This window comes from Numida meleagris, chromosome 5, assembly GCF_002078875.1.
Source record: "Numida meleagris isolate 19003 breed g44 Domestic line chromosome 5, NumMel1.0, whole genome shotgun sequence".
In the NCBI taxonomy this organism is placed as follows: Eukaryota; Metazoa; Chordata; class Aves; order Galliformes; family Numididae; genus Numida; species Numida meleagris.
The window spans coordinates 12,377,975-12,399,983 of record NC_034413.1 but is presented as its reverse complement, the minus strand read 5'-3'; the positions used below and the strand labels follow the sequence as shown (position 1 = coordinate 12,399,983).

Below are 22,009 nucleotides of genomic sequence, written 5' to 3'. Positions count from 1 at the left end.
GAAGTGCTGGAAGAGATTATGTAGAGAGATGGGGGAATTTCCATGCTTGGAGATACTTACAGCTTGAATGGACAAGGCCCTCAGCAACATCCTCTGTACTTTTAGTTATCCATGTTTTAAGTATAAGACCCTTCAACCTAATTTCTTCTTGGACTCTATGATTCTACTGCTGCTTTAGTCTCTTTAGATGGGAATAGAGGCAGAAATGAATGTCATGTTCAAGGCTGGTGCCTACCACGCCCTTACTCTGCTACAGAAGAGAGTATTCTGGAAAGTTCCTTTTCTTGTTTCTGGTAACTCCCTAGCATTTGGTTTTTCCTTTTTGGCCCTTGCTGAGCACTAAGCTGCTGTTCCCAGTGATCTGCTCTCTGACTAACAGCAGCTAATTTAGAGTCCATCATCATATATGTCTAGTTAGAGTTGCTGTTCCTCATGTGCATTATTTTGCGCTTGTCAACACTGAATTTCATCTGCCATTTTACTGCCCACTCAGTATTGTGGGCTTCTTCTCTGACTTTTCATACTCAGCTTGAGAACTGGCTATCTTGAACAGCTCTGTAGCATCTGCAAATAAGGTTTTACTGAATTTGCAATGAAGATAAATGCCTTCATGATTCTGTTTCTTTAAGTATCGGTGAAGGGAATAATCCTGACTGCTCAGATTGGGAGCGCTGCAAATATTTCATTAATTCAGGAAAGCCTAAGAGTGAAATAAACAAACCTAGGTCCCATTTACATTACAAAGAGCTACTATGCTGCAGGAACTGGCTACAGCACAGGAGCACAAGACACGGCTATTACAGTTCAGCTCAGGAACACAGCTCAGTCCCCTGTGCGGGTTTTTGCTGCCCCACATGCTGCCATTAGAAGTGGTCTTTGCCCCATGTGCTGTTCTCGTGTTTCTCAGATCAGAAAAATTGATCGGCTTCTCTCTGGCGCCTGGGTTGAGCAAAACGCCAAATGACATTAGTAGTGAAGGTAAATCAGATTTCTAAAGTGCACACTTGTAACAGTCAAAGGGGTTAATAGTAGAAGGCGATTTGTTTTGTGAAAATGATTAACCTGACAGCAGACTCTTTAAAATAAATCAATGTCTTCATCTGGCCCGGTCAAGGGGTCCCGGGCGGGGAGGCGAAGGCTCCCCTTTTCCAGGGACAGAGAGATCCCAGGGGCCCACAGCTCGCCCTCCCCTCCAGACGGGAGGTGAGACACGCGACCCCGTGCTGTGAGCAGTGAGGGTTTGGCTGTGCCGACCCCCGCTTTGAGATGCAGCCAGTCCTGCCCCACCCTGCAGATCCACAGACAAGGATCTCTCTCTTGCAGATGGCCTGCTGGCACAGCAAGCCCTCTCCAGTGCCTCACCTGTACTCCCTCTCCTGAAAGAGCCGAACAAGACTGGATCTGCCAGACTCTGTCACGGATTGTGTGTAGGTTCAGTCCCTCGGCAATCTCTGAAGCAGGGGCAGCCGTCAGCAAATCCTGCTTGTTAGCGAATATGAGCACGGGGACTCCACCAAGCTTTTCTTCATCCAAAAGCTCAGCCAGCTCCTATATCATTTACAAGAGAGTAGAGTGAGGGGAAGGCGGAGGGAGGCAAGGGAAGAAAACCTTCAACCACCAGTGGTTGTCTCTAATTAGAAATATATTTAGGGCAAATGCTGGAAGAGCGTGTTCCAGTGTTCTTATTATAAGAGAAGAAAAATGTATACAATCATCCGAGCCCAAGGTTCAAAAGCTATTTCTTCCAATTACAGGTTACAAAAATCTTCATCTTAGTCTGAAATTAGCAGTTGCCTTAAAGGCTACAGCTCTGTGTTTTACCAGTCGCTGCTCCCCAGAGACCAAAATTGATGAAACAGCAAAAAACATGTAAATTGGCAGCATGAGGAATCTGTTTTAAGTTACTGCCTGACTGGCGTTTGTACCTGAGCCGCCGCTGACACCAGCCCCAATATCTTCACTAATAATGACTTCTGGGGGCTTGTTCCAAGTTTTATAAACTGCAATTTGAGCAGCAGAGGACATTTTTTTTTTTTCCTTCAGAAATGGAAATCCCACAAGAAAGTGGCAATGCTTTTGAAGGTATTGGCTAGCTGAAGACAAGCTAAGTCAGCTCTACTAGCTGGATTTTGGCTCCGTATGCACAGTACACATTGGGTGGCATCCTGAGAAATGGGTTTGTTCATTCTAAACCGAATGACTCAAAAAGAGTCTTTTAATAGCTCAAATCTGAATCTGCAGTAGATCAACGATGGCTGAAATACTTCATGTCTAGGGTTGTGCAATGGCCTCATGTGAAACAAGCACAGTCTCAAGTCACTTCCCTGTGTGAGCATATGGCAAACCCAGCAGAACTGGAACCTGCAGGGACTGCTGGCATTGCAGAGAGATGAGTAGATGAGATTTTTGTGGGCTCCTTATTCAGCTGGAAAGGTCTTGCTCTCAGATGCTGTCCTAACATCTTTCATTCACTGACTAGAAACTTTTGGATTAAATGAGTGCAGTCAGGGAGATGCTAATCTACAGTGGAAATCTGATTCCATCCCCTCAAAAGCAATGTTTGGTTTGGAAACCAGGGTGAGAGAACAGTTATAAACAGAGCTGGCCAGGAATTTTTCAACAAAATAGGTCTTTCATCTGACACGGCTGATTTATTGAAATCAAATTATTTGTGGAAATGTGAGGGGTCCAGTCTAAGTCCACCTGACTCAGGGAAGTGCTCTACATTCCTGCTTCTTCCCCCCCTTTTGCCTAATGAATATTTAATTGCTGATTATAAAATGAAACAGCACCAACAGGAGAGAAATTTCCCCCCGCTCCTAGAATAACTAACAGTCCTTCTAGTAGGGTGTGCCCTTGAGACTTGAGAGACAAAAGATCAAGTGCCTCCTTCAAAACAGGCAGAACAGGGCTTTAGGTTAAATCCCTCCTTTCTGACTCTCCCATTTCAAGGGGCGAATCTGCTGTTAGGTATTTTGAGACCCTGTCACTTTCCAATTTTTACAACAGAAAGTTCAAAAGTACTATTTTTGTTCCATCCTAAAACACAAAACACTTCAAAACATCAAAACTTTGCAGAACGGAAATCTTATTTTCTAGCCAGTCCTAGTTACAAAGTTCCAGTTTTTTTTTTTTTTTTTCAATTACATCCAAAAGACAATCAAGTCAATATGATTTCCATTTCAACTTCGTAAATAAGAAAATAAGATTCCTAAGGGTCTTGGTTTGGCAAGGTTTAAAGGACTTAGAAAAGTTTTTTCTTCTAGTATTGGGCTCTGTTTGCTATTCTTGTATAGTTTTAATGAAAACCGTTCTATTTAAACGGAATTAGGCTACCTATTTTCCTTGTTTCACATCTACCAAAATAATCTGCATTGATGTTGAAAGGCAAGTCTCTCTTGAAATGCAAATTTCCCTCATAAACAACAAAATCATCTCCCTAAGTTTTGTGAGCAAGGGGCACTCAGAAGCACTCTGTTACTTCAAAGGAAGCTGGGCATAAGTAACTCACCTGACCCGTTTCTTCAAACCTCTTCCTATCTGCACTGTCAATGACATAGATCTGAAAAAGAAATGAGGGGAAAAGTTACTTTTCCCAGAAGACACTCTTCCTTAGTATCATATAAATGAGCTAAGCCTAAGAATTATGGTTTTGGGCACGAAGATACTTAGTATTATTTATATACCAAGTGTTGACAAAACATCATGATGTTCAGAGAGGAACCTCCTTTTTTAAAGCCAGAGGGAGCGGACAGCCATGTGGTTAGGATCAGAAAGTCACTGGTGGCAGTACTGGGGATGCTCTTACCAGCTCCATCTTATCTGAAGAGAACAGGAGACTGCCTGGCATCTTCACAAATGGCCAGCTTACAGGCTGAAGCTGAGTACAGGATGGCAAAAAGTGGGGAACCAGACATGGCTGAATAGATCAAGCTGCTTTCTAGCAGAACATGTCACCTTCCCATAAGCCAACATGGCACATAATGGTGCTCAGGGTACAGATGAAGCTTGAATGTATTGGTGACATTGAGTTTCTGTCCTACCATGACCTCCTGGAACAGGTGGCTGGGGAGAATGGCTGGATCCAGCTTGCAAGACTCTGTCTTCAGCTGTCAGCTTGTCCTTAAGGGTGGCAGAGGAGACAGGCAGCAGCTGGCTCCCCAGGTCTGACCACAGAGCTCTGCCACCTCCTCGGAGCTGGGCACCACATCTCACAGTCAATGAGGAGGTCCCAGGCAGACATCTGCCCCCTGGTGAGGGTGGTTCTCCAGACTGCAGGCTCCCTGCCTTTGGAGAGGGTCTCTGCCCTCTCCAGGAGCATGCCATGTCCTGCTTTCCTTCTGTAACACTTCCTGCATAGGCTAAAAGGCTACTCAAAGGCCCCACTAGGTAAGGAATTAGTAAGTCCAGCCACCCTTCCTTCCTCCCTCCAGCAGTGTTACTGTAGTTCAGGAAGCACACATAGCAAACTACTCCTAAAGAAACTGGGGAACCTCTGTATAACATCCAGGCAAGAATCACCTCATCACAAGTGAAGGGGAAGGTTGCTGGGGCAGCAGACAGGGACAGGACTGGTGATAAACACTGAGTCTTTTGCTTCCAGCCCCTGCCATTCTTCATCAGTGCTGACTGAAGCTGCTAGGATGTCATATGCATGCTCTTTGGTGGCTTACAGGGAGCAAGTGTCAGGCTGGTTTTGAGGGAATAGATGAGCACAGCACCCTGCCATCAAGATAAATGGCATCCTTGCAGGCAGTCTCAGCGCAAGACTCCATGCTTCCAGGATAATTTTGACCAAACAATAGGGGGAGGGAAGATCTCTAGCAGCACCATCTACTAAACCGTAGGTATGCCCTTAGTGAGCAGAGCTAGGGCTGTTTAAAACAGGACCAGATGCAGAGTAGGAGAATCTGCATGCCAGCCCTGAGGAGGAGGAGTCCCTGCAAACTTGCAGGCCTCTCAGCTGATCATTTGGGGTCTGTGGTCCTCCCTGCAGCTGATACACACCGACAGAGCCCAGGAATGTGCAGCAGGGCTGGACGCAGCTGTACAGGGATGTGGCAGTAGTGCATATGCCTGGTGCCACGTGATGGGGAAAGGCCCACGGGCATGCGTGACACAGCCTCTCCCTGCAATGTGATCCCAAGCACGTGCAGAAGTACTGCATCAGTTACGCCCATCCTCTGCCTCTCCCAAGCACCCACCCCTGTGCATCCCATTTGAGGTAGGAAGCACGGACTAGAAAGAAAGAAAGAAGCTGTAGAGTGGTGGTTGTGAAACTTGATTATCATCTTTCCTCCTTCAGGACATCTCAGGGGAAGCTTAGCAGCACATGAACGCAATAGTAGAGTGCTACTTCTAAGATGAAAGGTGACACCTCCCACATCATGGCGTTTCACTAACTGGCAAGGAAGAGCCCTGCGTCACAGTCAGCCAGGCGTTCTCCTGCACCGCTCTGTTTCTTGCTAGGGAGCTATCTTGCAAGATGAGAATTGGAGACAACAGCACTCAGGGCAAAAGCCACAAAAGCACAGCAGAGAAGGTAAAGTATGTGCAGAGTACCTACTTCCAAACCAGAAAACACTGTGCCAAATAGCTGCAGGTGCCTGTCTGAATATGCAATCAGCCAGATATCCACACCTTATTTGCCTGGGTTAAGCTTCCAAATATCACAGGTGTGTGATGCAAGACCTAGCTCTCATTCAAAGGCACCTGCATGGATTTGAATTTGCAATCACTTCCTGCTTTTTAATACCTTTTAAAGGGTCCTTTCTGCTTTATGCAATGTATTTTAGGAGAAGACGGAAGCAGGGGGTCTAGGGAACTGTGGCATATCTGATTTCCACCTTCCCTCTGCAGCTAGGCCCACACAAGGCTTGTTTCTGGCTCTAGTGTTTTTAACATGGTTCGCCAGTTTGAGCAGCCCTCGAGTAGTGTACTGGAGCTTGAGAAATAAACTCATGTACGGGTGGGTGTCTCCTTTGAGTAGCAGGCCTAAACAAAACTTGGAGTAAGTGAGCTGGGCAGAAATTGCAAGTGGTGGGGCTGGATGAAGAAATAAAGTGAGGGATAAGTTAGCTCAATTTACAGAGGCACGGCCTACACCAGGTTTGCAAGAGGAGATAAATTACTGTCTGTAAGGGGTTGCAAGAGCTGGCAGGAGAACCTGATCCCATCCTTTTAGCTGCTATCCCAGTTTTGGTGCATAGGAGCATAGCAAAGCACTGTGTTAACATGTAGACAGCTCCCAGTCTGGGACTGGCTGCTAGATAGCGAGCATGGAATGCAGGCTCATGTCCACATGCACATCAGTTATTCACTCTCTGAATTCACACTGCTGTTTCCCCCCAGAGTGACTCTGGTTCTACCTATTATCTTAATTGTGTGAAAATAAAGGTTTTCTCTGCATGTTGCTTTAGCTAGGGTGGGAGGAGGGCAGGGGACACAGCTGTACTTATCCCCTGTCTTTGAATTCTCCTTTATTTCTACACCTCTCATGCAGCACGCCCTGGGAAGGGGGGAAGACCACAGACCAGCATAGCTCATTGCTTTGCCAGCAGAGCCTCACAGGCACTGTTTTGCAGTTGCGCAGCCTCTGCAGTCTGAACAACTGCTGTAGAAAAGATCCCCTAGCTGCTGCTTTGCAGCGTTGACTTTGATTTGCAAATCTACATTCACCCCACCAGCAGCTGCAGAGCTCAGACCCAGTGGGCATGATCACCCAGTGGCCATGCCATGTTTTCCTGATGGCCACAGAAGAGTACATGAAGTTTGTCCTGCTAGTTTTTCAAACACAGATCTTCTCTTTATAAAGATTGCAGCATTACTCTCTGAAAAAGCAACCACTAAGGTTTATGCCATGGTGGTTGTCTTCAAACATCAGACTGTAAATTAACACTGGAAAAAGAGAATCTGCAGAAGAGACGAGGGGACTTCTCAGTCCTTTTTAAATAATATATTCATTTGGACAATGTTTTCTAAGCCTGCAGGTATATCCAGGCCCTTCAGGACCCTGACATGAGCCTTGGAACAAAAAGCCCTACTCCTAGTTGCACGGATCCTACTGTGGAAGTGAACCGAAGCTCCCAGCATGTTAGTGAGTATGTATGTGTGTGAGACAGAAGGGAGGAAGGGCGTCATTCAGAGAGAGCTTCCTGCTTTCCCATGGGAGCCTGTAGACCTTGCTTAGAATGGCTTTTTCTCTGCTCCCACTGGCAACGCTGCTTGGCAGAGGGGTGGGCCTGGAGCCCCCAGACTGTCTCCATCCTGCCCCGTGTGGCTGTGTGTTAAAGGTGCTCTTTGAAACTACTCAGGACAGCACTTAGAAGGTCGCAGGGTAATGTGCTCTGGCATGGTCCTGCAGTGTAATTATAATGGTAGTCAACTGTAGCTAATTGTAAGGTAACTGCAGCTAAAATGTCAAAAACATTAAAGGACAGTCTAGTGATGAAAGGACCAAAAGAAAAGACAAGGGGTCTCTCTGTGTCCCTCAGCCAGAAGCTTTCCTATTTGATGCCAGACACAACATTTAACTCTTCTGTGCCTCAGTTTCCCCAACTACAAAAAAGGCACCACACTGACCTACCTTTATAGGCGAGCCCATGACAGGCTTTCAGAATCTCCGGTGAAAGGAGCTATAGATGGGCAAACTACAAGTTACTGATGTTCACTTCTTTGAAAGAACCTGAGACGAGAGGAAAGGAACTCGCCACAGCCAGCACTATCCCGTGGAATTAAAAACATACAACTGAATGATTTCTCCAAACATCACTGTATTTTTCTTAGTGAACCCAACCGCTCTTGCCATTTCACTTGGAATAACTCCTGTTACAATGGCAATGGTGTTGCTGAGAACTGGGACTTTACGCTACTTGTTCCTAAATTTCTGGCCAAGACATGGATTGTATGAGCACAGCATTCAACTGCAGCCAATACTTACAAGGATATCAGTGTTTTCGAAGTAGTTCCTCCAGTACGGCCTGATCTTCCTCTGTCCACCTATGTCCCATACATTCAGCTTGAAGCCTTGAGACTGTACACTTTTGATGTTAAAGCCCTGGAAAGAGCAGAAACAAAGGCACATAGAGCATAAACCTGAATGCCTGGATCACATTCACATGCAGACATTAGCACCTTATATATCCCATGCCTGCACCGTGCTGTGAGATGGGCCAGGCAGCCACAAAGATGGATCAGCTGCGGCAGAGGCACTGGTGAAAATGAACACAGCAGCTAAACCATCAGCTTGCCTGTGTTCCTGGGTCAAGGGTTGATGCTGTCATGGCTACGGAAACATATGATGCAGTTAGTACCCTGGAAAGGCTCAGCAGGGTGGGTGCAGGAAGAGGTGGGAGAGCTGCAGATAAGGAGAAAACAAGGGCACTGTGAGAGGCCGGATTGAGCTTGTGAAAGCTGAGTAGAGTCCCAGCTAACATGAAGCCAGAGGTCTCAGCTCAATTCGACACAACGCAACTAATGCCAGGCTTAAAAGAGCAACAGCTGCATGTCTGAAGGGTCCATTTCATCAATTAAAGCACCAAATGAAAGGGCATTCAAGTAGAAAAACAGGATGTGGCGTGGGCTGGCAACGTGCTGCCGCAGCACCCGGGGGACTGGGACTTGGAATTAGGGTGTTGGGGCTGGGAGCTTTGCAAGGCAGCTGCGGGGTGGGGGGAAGCATCTCCCATAGCTCTCTAGCAACCTCCTCTGGTCAACACAGGAGCAATACTGCAGCATTTCTGATGGGTGACATCCCTCTCCCCAGCCCCGATGCTCCAAGAAAAGGGGCCAAAGGCACCAGAGGGGGCACGATGGAATATACAGGATGCTTAGAGCCGGCTGGGTGTAAGATGAAAGGCCTTCTTCACCTGTGTTGGTGTGATGTGGCTTATGTCCTCAGATGCCAGCTGTTTCAGGAGTGTGGTCTTGCCTGCATTATCCAGTCCCAAGAGGAGGATCCTCACCTCCTGGTCTGGAGTGCTTTTCAGTTTACGCAGGATTGACAGTAAACCCTAAAACAGCAAGAGAGACTGTAGCTGTTATTTCCCCTCTGACTCTCTTGCCCTGCCAGGCCATGCCCCATATCCCTCAAAACAGGTTCTGTTCAGTGGTGGATCCCAGGACAGGTGGAACCCCTTCCCCCTTCCTATTTCCTCTCCTACTCCTCCCCCTCCCCGCAATTCTCCTTCATCTCTAAAAGCATCAGTGAGGTCTCAGACAGCACAAATGCCACTCGGTGGGGTGCACCGTTGGCTGCATCGCTCATGTCACACAGCTGTTTGGCACTGCCTGTGCCAGTAAGACAGTGCCTGAGGATATTTCGCGTAGGAGCTGCAAACCAAGTCCTTGCGAGCTCTTCATTATCTTTATCAGAGGGAAAACCCCATTAATTTAATCTCCCTCCTAGTTAACTGTAGGTTACGGCATACCTGACATCAGTTCTTTTCATAGTAACTCCCTGATCATCTCAAACTCCGTTTATCTGTCTAAAACATGCTGGACCCATGGGGCACGTGCAGTTCTGATTCTCAGGATGTAGCACTTAACAACTATCTCAGATCACCACACGTCCTCGCTAAGAAAAGCACAGTGGATTTCAGTCATTAGCCAGGCTCAGCTCTCTGAGCTGACAGTATCACTCAGGATTAGGAAACAGAATATGCAGGTCAGCTCATTTACAACTGCGCACGTTACAGCAGCACACCCAAGCTTTTGTCAGAGACCTGCACCTTTCTGAAACGGATGGAAAATGGTCTGGATCCTGCCGTGCAACCACGAGGAGCAAATCAACCTGCTTCCATCTGGACCTCAGCCCTGCAGGAGTGGGGCTGAGGTACACGGATACTCCTGCAACTTGTTTGCTTGGGCAAACCCCAGGGAAAAATGAACACACAGCTCCTTCTGGAGCCTTCGGGATCCTGCTCAGCCTCCCACAGACAATTTCCATGTCTCGAAGGGCAATCGTGAGAATGAAGTTCAGATACCAGCACAAATCCAGGCCACGGGGGCCCGCCTCTCAAGCAGTTTTGTTCTCTCACTTACAAAATGGAGACAACAATTCCTGTCGACCTGCAAGGGCGAATTAGCTAAATGTCACAAAGTGCTTTGTTGCTAAGAGGAACTACGCCCTCTAAATATTCCTGCTGGGAGCCGAGGACTATCTGAGCCGTGAAGGTTGCTCCTCATCCCCTCCAGATTGTGGCAATCAGAAGCCTGTCCTCAGCACGAGGGGCTGCAGGACCGCAGGCACAGCGCTGCGCTGCTGCTGGCCCTGGGGAGCCCGCCCCACTGCTGCACAAAGGGCGGTTTGGAAAGGACATGCCACTTGGCATCGTGATGTCACAGCTTTCGATTGCACGGTGTGAAAATACACCCAGATCCAAACGCAGGTTAGATTTGATCCACCCCCTCCAAGCATTTGGGATTTGGAAGTAATTTGTTGGCTACCTGTTCAATTAGCAGACGTAGCTCAAAAATACACGATGTGAAAGAAGAGGAGAGTCTTATTAAAATTGTCTTTGAAGGACATTTGTAGAACGTTGCGTGGCCACCACTGTACCTGCACTTTTGTGGAAAGCTGAGGGTCAGAAATTCAGAGCTCGTGCACGAAACCGCAGCAAGAAAAGTGAAATCTTACCCTGCCCCTTGGGCCGCATCACCTGCACCATAAACAGGCTGCTAAAAACCTGGGAAACTGGGCCCAGCTCGAGGTGCTAATCAGGAGCAGGCTCTGCTTGCTGGCGGTCAATGCCCGCACGCAGTGCCTGCAGCTCGGGCTGTGACACGCCGTGCCGAGGCCAGGTGCCCACAGCTGGCCCTGCACGGCCATGGCAGGCAGATGGGCCGTGCTGCGTGGGTGCAGGCAGCTCCACCAGGCCGGCAATGCCGGGGGCGGAGGGCAGGGAAAATGCCCAGCAATGGGATGGCTCCCAAAGCCTGCGTGCCCTTGGCGTCATTAAAACACGCAAGTTGTAATTGCCCGATTCGCGCCGCACATTTTTTCACCTGCAGTCAGATTTACAGCTGTGTTTGTTGGCTTTTAACTACATGGAGCTCGGCTCCCCACGAGAGCAGGAACTCTAAAATTCACACTTTCTACCCCCTTCCCAGGAAAGGCTGTGAATTTCCCATTCCTGCAGGCTGACCCGAGCCAATGCGGACCCATCAAAGCACCACTGCCGACTTCAGAGAGCTCTGAACCAGGCCCCATTATTTCAGTTTATTGCTCGTGGTTAAAAAAAGAAGTTGTTGCAATGCTAATCCTATTCGCAGCACCACTCACTAAGAGCGGAGCAGTGCATCCCAGAGCAGATCAGGATTAGGAGCCTCTACATCTCAGAATTCAACTCCGAAACAGCGAGCGCAAGGCAATGTATTACCAAGTGTTGCTTATCTACCGGGGAGCAATTCCCAGGGGTTGGGAAGAGGAACTGTTGTAAATGTTAATAGAGCTGCTCCCATTGTAGACGGATGCTATTTCTGGGCCAGTATGACAGCCTACGAGAGAACGATCAGCATCGCTCCATATTCTGCTCGAGTGACACCGCTGCACGGCTGATCGCAGGATTATCTGGGGTAGCCAATGGATGGGGGGATATTTATAGAAACAAAAGTATTCTCTAAGGTATAAAGTAAGCTGATTTAAAAGGCTGGAAGACAAGCAGGCCAACGCAGGGAAGTGGACTCTATCTCAGTAGCCACCAGCATAGGTTACATGGTTTGTGTACGGAACTTAAATCAAGAGCCAAATAATATTTTGTAAATATTCTTAAAAACTTGTACCCAGCATTCTCTCCCTAGTTAGTGAATACTTCAGCAAAGCTACGCACAGATTGGTTTCTAATACGATTATTACTTTTTTTTTTTTTTAAATTGATGCTATGAGCATACTAGTTAGGAAGACAGAAAGCATTTCCTGACAGCCTGGCAGACTGGAACAAATAACTCAGCTGAGTTCCCTGCAGCATACGGGCACTACAAGGGACAAGCAACTCTCCCTGCACATATGCTGCTGGATTAGCATCTCTGTGCTTGCAGACACAGCGCTGAAACCAACTTGGCCCAATGAGAGACAGGAAGCAACCCTTCGATATCCATGGCAGACATCAGGTAGAAAAGGCACCAAGTGGGAAAATGTGGTACAAAGAGGAGACTCAAATGCCAAGGGGAGAGGAGCAGGGCCTTGAGGAGGTGCAGCAAGCAGACAAATGTACCCTGAGCAAGGGAGCACACGGGGGGCGAGGAGCAGGATGTGTCCCCAGCAGAGGAGCTGCAGGGATGGGTGCAAGAGTGCAAGGGCAGCATGGCATTTGCACAAACTAAGCAGACTGCGGCATCTGCAACAGAGAAGGGAACTGCAGATGCTGTTTGGATAATGAGCAGCACAGCATGGCAGCGCGTGCAGCCTTTGGAGAAGGGCAGCCGTAGGGAGCTACTCAAGGCAGGGCACAGCCAGCCAGCGACTGCTGCTTGGTCACCTTGGGGTTAAGCAAACTATGTGTTCTATGTCAGATTGGCTTGTTTAAAAACATCGTTATCCTTGGTGGAGAGGGCTTTCTTTACAAGCACCATGAGGAGACAGACTGATGGGGTCAGCAAGAAGAAGACGGCATTTTCCAGACAGTGAGTGGGGACATACGGAAAGAAAAAAGGACTCCTGACAATTACTGTGAAATCAGAGCGGGGCATTAAATTCAGAGATGCAACTAAATGGGTAAGTGCACTCATAAACACGTTGAGCATGAAAGAGAAGCTAACCATCTTATTAGCATCCTTCTGAAAACAGGGATGTGCGGTTTTATGAAAGCCTATCATTGCTAGGTTTAAAATACCCACTGAATTATCGAAGGACGTTCAGTTATAGCTGCATGCAGTAATCCTGTTCTCTTTTAAAAAAGAAAATACAGACATATATAAAAATACGGTGACATTTATAGTCCTAGCTAAGGGTTTTGTGGGTTTATTCAGCTTTAAATCCAGGCTGTAGATGGGCCTTTTGAACTAGTTGATGCATGTAACTACATCCTGTACCACAGAAGCCGCCGAAAGGAAGATTCGCTTTATAGGCCAAAACAAAAATTGGTTTGGGACAAACAGAGCATTGAGATAATCTGTTTAAATATTGTATCAGATTGGCAATATAAGGCCATAATGGAAAGAGCAATTTCCCCTCATACCGAGGGCGGGATACACAGGGCATGGATAAAGCTCGGCCCGCAAGCCACGACACAGCACAGTTGATTCCTATTAGGCAAGAGAAGTAAATGCATTCTGTTTAACTTTATTAACCACAAAGCTCAGATAATGAATTTTAAATAAAACCACCCTCTGTCACCAGCAATCGCTTATCTTGTGGGTGTGGATATTCAGCTGAAATGGAATCCATTCACCGAGACGCACCATGGCCACAAGCCCTGAACCTCTCCGGCCGCTGTGACCGCATCTCCCACGTCCCCCATGCCCGGGCTCCCCACTGCCACGGCCGTGGGTCAGACCGTCACCTCCCGGCCCCTTCTAGCCAGCTCACGAGACGCAGAGGAGCCGCTTCCATTTCCCAGCAGCGCACAGTGCCTCGCTCTGTCCTCGAGCCGCCCCTTTGCATCTTCCCTACAACCGTGGGAGAAACTTCACAAAACACCCACGAAACCGGCCGCGATTCTCTTGCTAATTCTGCCTCTGCCACACCTACAGTCCTCCAGGAGGTTTCGGCAGTGAAGGGGCCAAGTTCGAACCTGCCTCGAATTCTGTCTCCTCCTATCGCTCTGTTATCTCTCACCATGGAGGGGGAACGTCTCCTTGTTCTGCGCCCCGAGCACAGCCCAGCCCCGCTCACCCCTGCCTTTCAGCAAGCACTACAGCAGCAGTTCACCATTTTTAAACAGACAGATGAAGACAGCGGGTGCAAGCGATGCTCGCAGGCGGTCCCGCAGGAGTCAGGCGCCTGGGGAAGGACAAGAGGTTTTGCTGAGCCCAATCTCCTGCTTTCAGCAGTGGATGTTTGAGGCTCCATTTGCCGTCCAGCGTGCGGTTCTGCGCACACAGAGCTGGAGGAGGGGAGCCGGCCTGACAACTGCACTGATTAGCTGGTGCCCTGAAGAATGACGTTTGATTACCTTTATCTTCGGCTGCAGAACTGCAAATGTCACTAATGGTCATAAAATCACCCAGTCTTTTTCAAAACACAACCGAAGTAAATTAATCTATTGAGCACGGTTTATTCAATACTTCTTACTCTGGCAGAACTCCCAACAAAATCATTTGCTTGCTGCATGTCTCCACCATATGGTGTCATTCAATGCAGGCTTTCTTTTCTGTGCTGAAATCCCACATTGAACGGAGCCGAGTCACCTACAGAGCTTTTTTCTGGCTCAAACCTACTAACACCGTTTCCTGTCAAAGAGGTCACACGGCACTCTCCATTTTGGTACACTAAGCAGCAACAGGATGAATTCTCCTTTTGTAATTAAAATCAAACTCCACGGCTCTTTGCAGACTTCAAGGAAGCGCTCTGCCCTGTGCAGGGGAGAGCCGCTGCCTGCCACTATGTCTCCCCTCCAGTGGTGCAGTACTTGGAAACCTCCTCCAGTTGCTGGTATACTGCGCTCCCTGCACATCATTTCCCGTAAAACCATCGCACAACCAGTAAATAAATGAAAAATGTGTGACGTGCAACTCTACTACGAAACTAGAGCAGCAAAGCACTGCTAAAGCTTTTGAAAATGGTTTGTTTTAATGGAGTCAGCTTGGTACAGCCTCCCTGTCAGACAAGAGGCAAAGGGAAAATTGTGGGTACTAGGTACACCTAGCACCCAGCCTACAGCAGGCAACAATACTTGCTGCTTTTGTTGAAAACAGGAGCTCAAGTCCAGGAGGAAGATGTTTGCACATTTTGCTCTGTCACTACTTCATTTTCTGCACAAGGTCTGCCTGCTGTCATCCAGCCACTCTGTGACTCAGATTCCTCAGCTGTACAATGGGGCCATGCTTTGACAAGCCTGGTTTTGATGCAGTAATGTCATCTTCAGTCAACAGCTTTAGAAAAACACAGGTAGTCTCCCAGCCCTGCTACCCATCGACAGCATACCATCTCACTTGGTGAAGACAAGCAAGCCGCAAGCTCTGCTTCACACAGCACTTCCAAAACTTTTGAAGGCTGCTTACCTTTTCATGTAACATCTCCCTTCACCCTTGCTGTGAGCCCAGCACACGCGGCTGCTCAACCGAGCTAAGGCCTTCAGCGCCACGCATCTCTCGTGCTATGCATTTTTATGGCTCATCTTTCCCTCCGTGCTCCACCTACGACCTTCCAGCACCCCTGCCTCACAGCTGTGAGAAATGCTGGTATGCTCAGCAGAACAAGACACTTCCCCTCTGCACTTACTGACTCGGACAAGCACTGAAATAATTTAAACGTCGGCATTAACCCTCTTGTCACTGGAGTGGGAGCAAGCAGAACTGAAGGTGGTTTCAGCGCTTACCAGTGCAATCGTGGTGGGTCAGAAACACGCTCACAGGCAGCTATGGCAGCTCAGCTGGCAAGCAGTACGTTGTTACATCAGGCTGTCTGGATCAGTTCTGACTGCTGCCCCATACCCCTAGGCAGCAGAGCTGCCCTGGATATATGTGCTGGTGTTCCAGAGTTTCTGCCATTGAGGGTTGTTCAGTTTTAAGGAAAGTTGAGACTCCAGAGAGCCAGTAACAGAGCTCCCCAGCCTGCTGCCCAGCCCAGCCAGCCGTTACCCACACCGTCTGAGAGGCTGCAGCTCCAAAAACAACTCACAGAAATGGAAAATAGACTAAGAAGCATTAAAATGCTGTACCAAATAGCACAAGCACTGGAAAACACCCAGTCAACCCTCCCCATGCACAAAGCGTTCACATAACAGCAGCCAGATCTCAGACTACACCAGTTTATCGGGACATCACAAGGCAGAAGAACAGATTTGGCTGGTAGCAGCTGCAGGCCAAATGTGTCCCACAAAGCACGGCGCTGCTGGAGGCAGCTGCCTTCATCTCCACAGCAGATGTCCATCCTGTGATGGCTTTGGTGCCTCGTGTGACAAGCTCCATCATCGCCTGATCTAAAACAGAGCAGGTCTCACAGACCTTATCTCAATCTCTTTCTCTGTGGCCCAGCAGGTGGGGATGCAGCCAGAATTAACCTGGCAAAGATGAGGAGCTGCTTTTGCTGTTCTAACTTATGCTTCCTCCTGTGCATTAATCCAGCTTGAATCCAGAGTGCTCCTGGACAAAACACAGCTTTGCCCTACAGAAGCTCTTTCCCCCATGGCCATTTCCCTCTGCCTGGGCTCTCTGCACACGCTGCACCCCAGCAACAGCTCCCCAACCACTGCAGCTGTTTCCCACCACTCTGCTGATCCCCACTCACCCAGCAGCCCCATCCTTTCCTGACAGTCCTTGATGGACTTGACCAGCATCCCCTGTCCCACCCCAACTACTCCAGCATCCAGCACCCAAGTCTATCATTCAGCCTCACCCAAACCTGATACAGGCTACACTTCACCACACATCTGTCTCCCAGCGCTGCCCTCTGTCCTTACCAGACCTTTTGCAGTGAGACACCAATTCCTCTCCTCAGTGAACACTGCTCCCTGTCTATTAATTTGTTTCTAGACTTGAGCATTCCTTTCCTCTCTGGATCATCTCTTTCTCTCACTAGCACCAAAACTCCTCTTCTATTCCTTCCCACTGTGAGCTCTTCTCTCTTCAGCCCATGCTGTCCCCATTTCCTCAGCCCGTGGCAGAAAACCCAAGAGCACCCGAATCCCGGCAGCCTATCCTAGCCAGCCAACAGTGACTGGCATGGTACAGTGATCCCCCAAACTGTTCATCCCATCCAGGTCTCTCAGAGTCCCTACCCATGCTGGAAGCTGCTTCACCAGGCTTCTCTGCCAAGACTGAGCTCCCCTTTTAAAGCCATTATCAACAACCCTTCCAAATCCGCAAGCCCTCCTGGAGCTCCCTCGACTCCTGCAGCCCCCAGGAACCAGCACAGAATGGTTGGGTTGGAAGGGATCTTAAAGCGCACCAAGGGCCCCATTCAAGCTGGCCTTGAATTCCTCCAGGGATGGGGAACACAGCTTCTCTGGGAAAGCCACATTGAGGTCTCCCCGCGGCCTTCTCTTCTCGAGGCTGAACAAGCCCAGCTCCCTCAGCCTCTCTCCAGAGGATAAGTGCTCCCGCCCTCTGAGCATCCTTGTGGTCCCCCTCTGGACCCACTCCAACAGCTCCATGTCTTGTGCTGGGGTCATCACCACCACCACCACCACCACCACTTCTTCCACCTGGCTGCTCTGTCCATGGTCTTTTCACGGCCACAGATGCCCCCAGGCCCTCCCCAGTGCTCGGTGCTTGAACACTGCCCCCATCATCGCCAGATCCCTTCTGTCAATTCTCTCCTCGGGCCAAGCGGGCCTCTGCCGCTCTGCTTCCCATCTGCATCGAGGATCCGCCAATCCCCATGCAAAGGCAGCCCCCCGGGACCCGATCCTTGGGCCAGACGCCCCAAATTAACACCACTCCAGGGCCAAGCGACCTCCTCTGACCTGGCCCGCACGGGCCCCCCCCCGGCCTACCGGGAAGCACCCCGGCACCCCCAAGACCCCGATCTTCCGCCGGACCCCCCCGGGGCCCCGATCTCCCGCCGGGCCGGCCCGCCGCCCCCGCCCCGCTCACCATCCTCTGCGCGGCAGCGGGGTTACCATGGGCAACTGCGTCACACACACGCCGCCGCTACGTCGCGCGTCACCGCTTCCCGCCGGACGTACGGAACGTGCTCACGGACGGCGGGAGGGGCGGAGCCGCCTTTAGCCCCGCCCCCCCAACCAGCGAGCGCGCGCTCCCCTCCCACCGCCGGGAGGTGGGCGCGGCCTTTCGGCTCTCTCTGATTGGCTGAGGGCGGCCACGCGGCGCGCCAAGGGTCTGGGGGCCGCGCAGGTAGGGCCACGTGGGGTCGGGGCGCGCGGATTGAGTAGGGCTGTGCGAGCGGCGCAGTGCATTGCTGCACGATGCAGTCAGTGCATGTCACGGGATCTCGCTGCAGCTCTACGGATGTGCAGTCGGCAGTGCACTGCGATGCAGTGTCAAGGGGTGGGAGTGCGACGTAGCACCACTGGAAGCATGCAGTGCTGATGGGATGCAGTGTAGCGTAACATGGAGCGTGCTGTGGGAGTGTGTGCAGTGGTCAGGGTGCAGTGCAGTGCAATGCCTGGGGGGGTGCACTGTGCTGCTGCAGCTGTCGGTGGAACCGTGCAGTGCGGGCACTGAAGGGTGCAATGCCACGAGAGGTGCAGGCAGTGCTCTGAGGCTTGCAGTGTGGGCATTGGAGAGTGCAGCATATTGCCAGCGGCCTGCCGTGCTGCAGGGACACGGAGCACAATGCAGTGCGGTGGGGATGGGTGTGCACGTGGAGGGTACGCAGTGCAGTGACCCAGAGGGAAGTACTTGCAGGGCAGTGCGGTGCAGCCCCACTGGGGACTATGCAGAGAGAATGCAGTGCATTGCAGCAGCACTGTTGGAGGCCGGCAGCTGCAGTGCCTTGGGTGCGGGGCCGCTGAAAGTCCAACTCGGATGTTAAATATAAACCTGTAGCGGTTCACCCAGTGCAACACTCCACAGCAAGGCAACACTATCCCGAAATGGCTGCCATGCCCCTCGGCTTCGACATTGATGCCCCACGCTGGGACCAGAGCACCTTCATGGGGCGGCTGCGGCACTTCCTCAACATCACCGACCCGCGCACCGTGCTGGTGCCGGAGCAGGAGCTGGACCGGGCGCAGGCTGTGGTGGCAAGCTGCAGGTGAGTGTGTGCTGGTGGCACCGCCGCGGTGCTAGGGGCGTGCCTGTCATCTGCCCGACAACTGGTGCAGCATCTGAGCATCCTGATCGAGCTGTAGATGTCTCTGTTCGTTGCGGGGGAGTTGGACTAGATGACCTTTAAGGGCCCCTTCCAACTCAAATGATTCTATGATCCATCAGAGGTGGTTTTGTGGATGTTTTTTGGGTTTCTGGGAGCCCTGAGCTATGGTGGCTGAGCTCCTGCGGCTCCGGGCTTGCAGGGCCGGGATGGTGCCACCGGGGAGCAGCCAGGAGCAGCTGCTGTACGCCAAGAAACTGTACGACTCGGCCTTCCACCCGGACAGCGGTGAGAAGATGAACCTCATTGGCAGGATGTCCTTCCAGGTGCCGGGCGGCATGGCCCTCACTGGCTGCATGCTGCAATTCTACCGGTGAGAGCCGGGGACATGAGTTGGGACGCAACCCGGACAGCCCTCAGCTCCTTCAGGGGCCCCGATGTCCCTCCTAGGTGTCCCTGAGACTGCTAGAAGCCCAGGAATGGGTCACCCCCAGACACCTCTATCCCCACGTGCTGCTCCCATCACTGAGGGCCTACCTCAGCCTAGCCAGGTGGATCCCAACCCCATCCCAAACCCTTCAGAGCTGTGTCCCAAGATGCTCTCAAATATGTTCATTTCCCAGCCCTGCCCCTGCCTCACTCCCTGACCTCAGGCTGTGGTGCCTCAGTTTCCCCCAGCAGACACTAGGATAATCTTGCTGTCTGTCCCCTCTTGACCTCTGATGGTCCCCGGGTGCTGTCTGGGCCCTCTTCCTTTGCAGGACAGTGCCAGCCGTGGTGTTCTGGCAGTGGGTGAACCAGTCCTTCAATGCCATCGTCAACTACACCAACCGCAACGCTGCGTCCCCCATCTCTCTGGCGTGAGTGTGCCCCCGGGATGGGACCTCTGGTTCCTGTGGGATGCCCTGAAAAGACCCTCAGGCACCAAAGGAGCAGGGTCTCTGTGTCAAAGGCAGTGTTTTGTTTTATTTTTCCCTGCGTTTGTTGAAAATCACCAGGCAAATTGGAGTGGCTTACGTCACAGCCACCACGACAGCTCTGGCCACTGCTGTGGGACTCAACCTGTACACCAAGGTACATAGGGATGGGGCTGCAGCAGCACCTGGCTGCATCCTGTCCCCGTGCTGATCCCGTCCTCTGTCCTGCAGCGTGCTCCCCCCTTGCTTGCCCGCTGGGTCCCCTTTGCAGCTGTAGCTGCTGCCAACTGTGTGAACATCCCAATGATGAGGCAACAGTGAGTGCACTTGGGGTCTGCCCCTGCTCCCCAGCCCCAAGGGAGAACAAGGGGATTTGGGATGGGATCTGTGTGATCACCACGCTGCATCTGGGAAGGAGCATTCCTGGTGGGGTGGCCCAGCATGGAACAAAGCAGGAGGGTGGTTTTGGGGTGAAGATGTCTATTTTGGAGTCTGTGATGCCCTGGTGCTGCAGGGGGGTTGTTGCAAGCAGCTGCAGGAATTTTGGGGTGTTCCGTGGGGTGGGGGGTCCCTGTGTCAGCCATACCCTGAAGGTGGCAGCATCAGCCCAGGGGTGGCACAGCCTGGGGCCACTGTGTTGCTGTCCCCACAGGGAGATCATCCACGGGGTCTCAGTGACTGATGAGGACAACAATGAGCTTGGGCACTCCAGGGTAAGTGTTTTGGGAGGGAGAGCAGGCATGGGAATGGGGACGTGTGGACAGCAGCATGCTGAGCAGCCACTCTTGCTTGCAGAGAGCAGCAGTGAAGGGCATCGCACAGGTCGTGGTCTCCAGGATCACCATGGCAGCTCCAGGCATGAGTGAGTGTGGAATGAGGATGGGGGCCAGATCCACACCGCAACCCTGCAGCCCCCAGCATGGCCAGTGCTGATGGAGCTGCATGGGCTGCTGGGGTCCCTCACTCTTCTCCCTGCACGCAGTCATTCTGCCCATCATCATGGAGCGGCTGGAGAAGTTCCACTTCATGCAGGTGAGCCCCTGCTGCTGCTCTGGGCATGAGGTCGCGGCAGTCGGCTGGGGACTGACCCTGCTCTTCCCCTGCAGCGGATCCGGGTTCTCCATGCGCCGCTGCAGGTGCTGCTGTGTGGTGGGTTGTGAGTATCTCAAAAAGCCAGTGTGGCTCCAAAGGATATCTGAAGTCACCCTGGAAAAAGACCTCACACAGTGGGGATGGCAAAGCTGCTTTCCTTCCAACCTGAGCTCTGTTACTGGGAATAACATTGGGTCCTGGGCTGGGACCTCACAGCTGGGGGTGTGCAGCCCCAGTGCTAATACCTGCTCCTCCTTTGCCCGCAGCCTGCTGTTCATGGTGCCGGCAGCCTGTGCCCTGTTCCCTCAGAGATGGTACCTGTCCGCAGCTTCCCACGGGAGCCTTCCTCCTCCCCTTGCTCCCCACTGCCCATCCTGATGGGCACCCAGGAGGAGCAGGATGGTGGTTTCAGTGTCTCTCCCCTCTCTCCACAGCTCCCTTGCACTGGCTGACCTCGAGCCGGAGCTGCGGGAGAGCATCGTGGCCAAGCATGGGGACAAAGTGCCATATGTCTACTTTAACAAGGGGTTGTGAATGGAGGCTACCTCGGGAGCACACTCTCTCCAGCCCCCCACCACTTCCAGCCCTGTGCCTCCAAAGTGGGGATTGGAGGCATGGTGCAGCCCCTGTTAACCCAGTCGGGGATTGGAGCTGGGGTCATCTCCCATTTCCCCCACCACAAACCTCACTGTTGCCTTAAACTGCTGCAGGGCCTCTTCACAAGAGCTGGAGCCCCCACGGCAGGTAGGAAAGGACCTGTCCCCTGTGTATGGGAGCGCCCCAAAGTCCCAGGACCAGTGCTAGGACTGTGCCTTCCTTGCTCTCAGGGGTTCAGGCTTTATTCACTTTGCGACTGTCACAATCCCAAAGACCAACAGCTAATTGTTTTTAAGCTCTGAATTTTGCAATCATTCCACCAAGTGTGAAAGCCAGCCATCACCTTGCCATCTTGTGCCTCACTGTTCCCGTAGTGGGACCAAGGACTTGGGAAACACTTGATTCTGGCCCCTCTTGCACAGGGAGGGTCACAAAGCCATCAGGTCGTGAACTCAGGCTTCAAACAGACCATACTGCAAATGACAGAGACAAGCGCTGGCAAATAAAACATGGTGATTTTTAAAACAGC

General features: G+C 51.2%; 2 protein-coding genes across 3 annotated transcripts in view; one reads left to right on the top strand and one right to left on the bottom strand.

Moving 5' to 3' along the window:
- Positions 1–17,832, bottom strand: part of ARL3 (ADP ribosylation factor like GTPase 3) — a 24,711-nt gene extending 6,879 nt beyond the window's left edge. Inside the window, exons 1-5 of the mRNA XM_021398481.1 lie at positions 17,695–17,832; positions 8,868–9,011; positions 7,940–8,056; positions 3,512–3,562; positions 1,363–1,548 (exon numbers count right to left, since the gene is read on the bottom strand). Of these exons, the coding sequence (XP_021254156.1) occupies positions 1,363–1,548; positions 3,512–3,562; positions 7,940–8,056; positions 8,868–9,011; positions 17,695–17,697 (501 nt within the window). The 5' untranslated portion in view covers positions 17,698–17,832. The remainder of the gene's footprint in view (positions 1–1,362; positions 1,549–3,511; positions 3,563–7,939; positions 8,057–8,867; positions 9,012–17,694) is intronic.
- Positions 17,816–22,009, top strand: SFXN2 (sideroflexin 2). 2 transcript variants are annotated; one of them, XR_002439278.1, is made up of 11 exons: positions 17,816–17,955; positions 18,637–18,817; positions 19,077–19,247; positions 19,636–19,734; positions 19,873–19,948; positions 20,023–20,108; positions 20,444–20,504; positions 20,587–20,653; positions 20,774–20,823; positions 20,898–21,197; positions 21,318–21,417. XR_002439278.1 is itself a non-coding variant. In XM_021398480.1 (11 exons), the coding sequence occupies exons 1-11, from the start codon at positions 18,657–18,659 to the stop codon at positions 21,415–21,417; spliced, it is 969 nt and encodes a 322-aa protein (XP_021254155.1). In that variant the 3' UTR covers positions 21,418–22,009. The 2 variants fall into 2 exon arrangements, 1 of the variants encoding a protein (XP_021254155.1); XM_021398480.1 differs by lacking the exon at positions 17,816–17,955 and having other exon boundaries at positions 18,657–18,817; positions 20,898–20,947; positions 21,150–21,197; positions 21,318–22,009.

Excerpts from the sequence above, each read along its gene's own strand:
- SFXN2 (XM_021398480.1), top strand. The coding sequence starts at position 18,657 with ATGGCTGCCATGCCCCTCGGCTTCGACATTGATGCCCCACGCTGGGAC. Across the intron at positions 19,949-20,022 it reads GACTCAACCTGTACACCAAG|CGTGCTCCCCCCTTGCTTGC; the intron begins GTACATAGGGAT and ends TCTGTCCTGCAG. Across the intron at positions 20,109-20,443 it reads ATCCCAATGATGAGGCAACA|GGAGATCATCCACGGGGTCT; the intron begins GTGAGTGCACTT and ends CTGTCCCCACAG.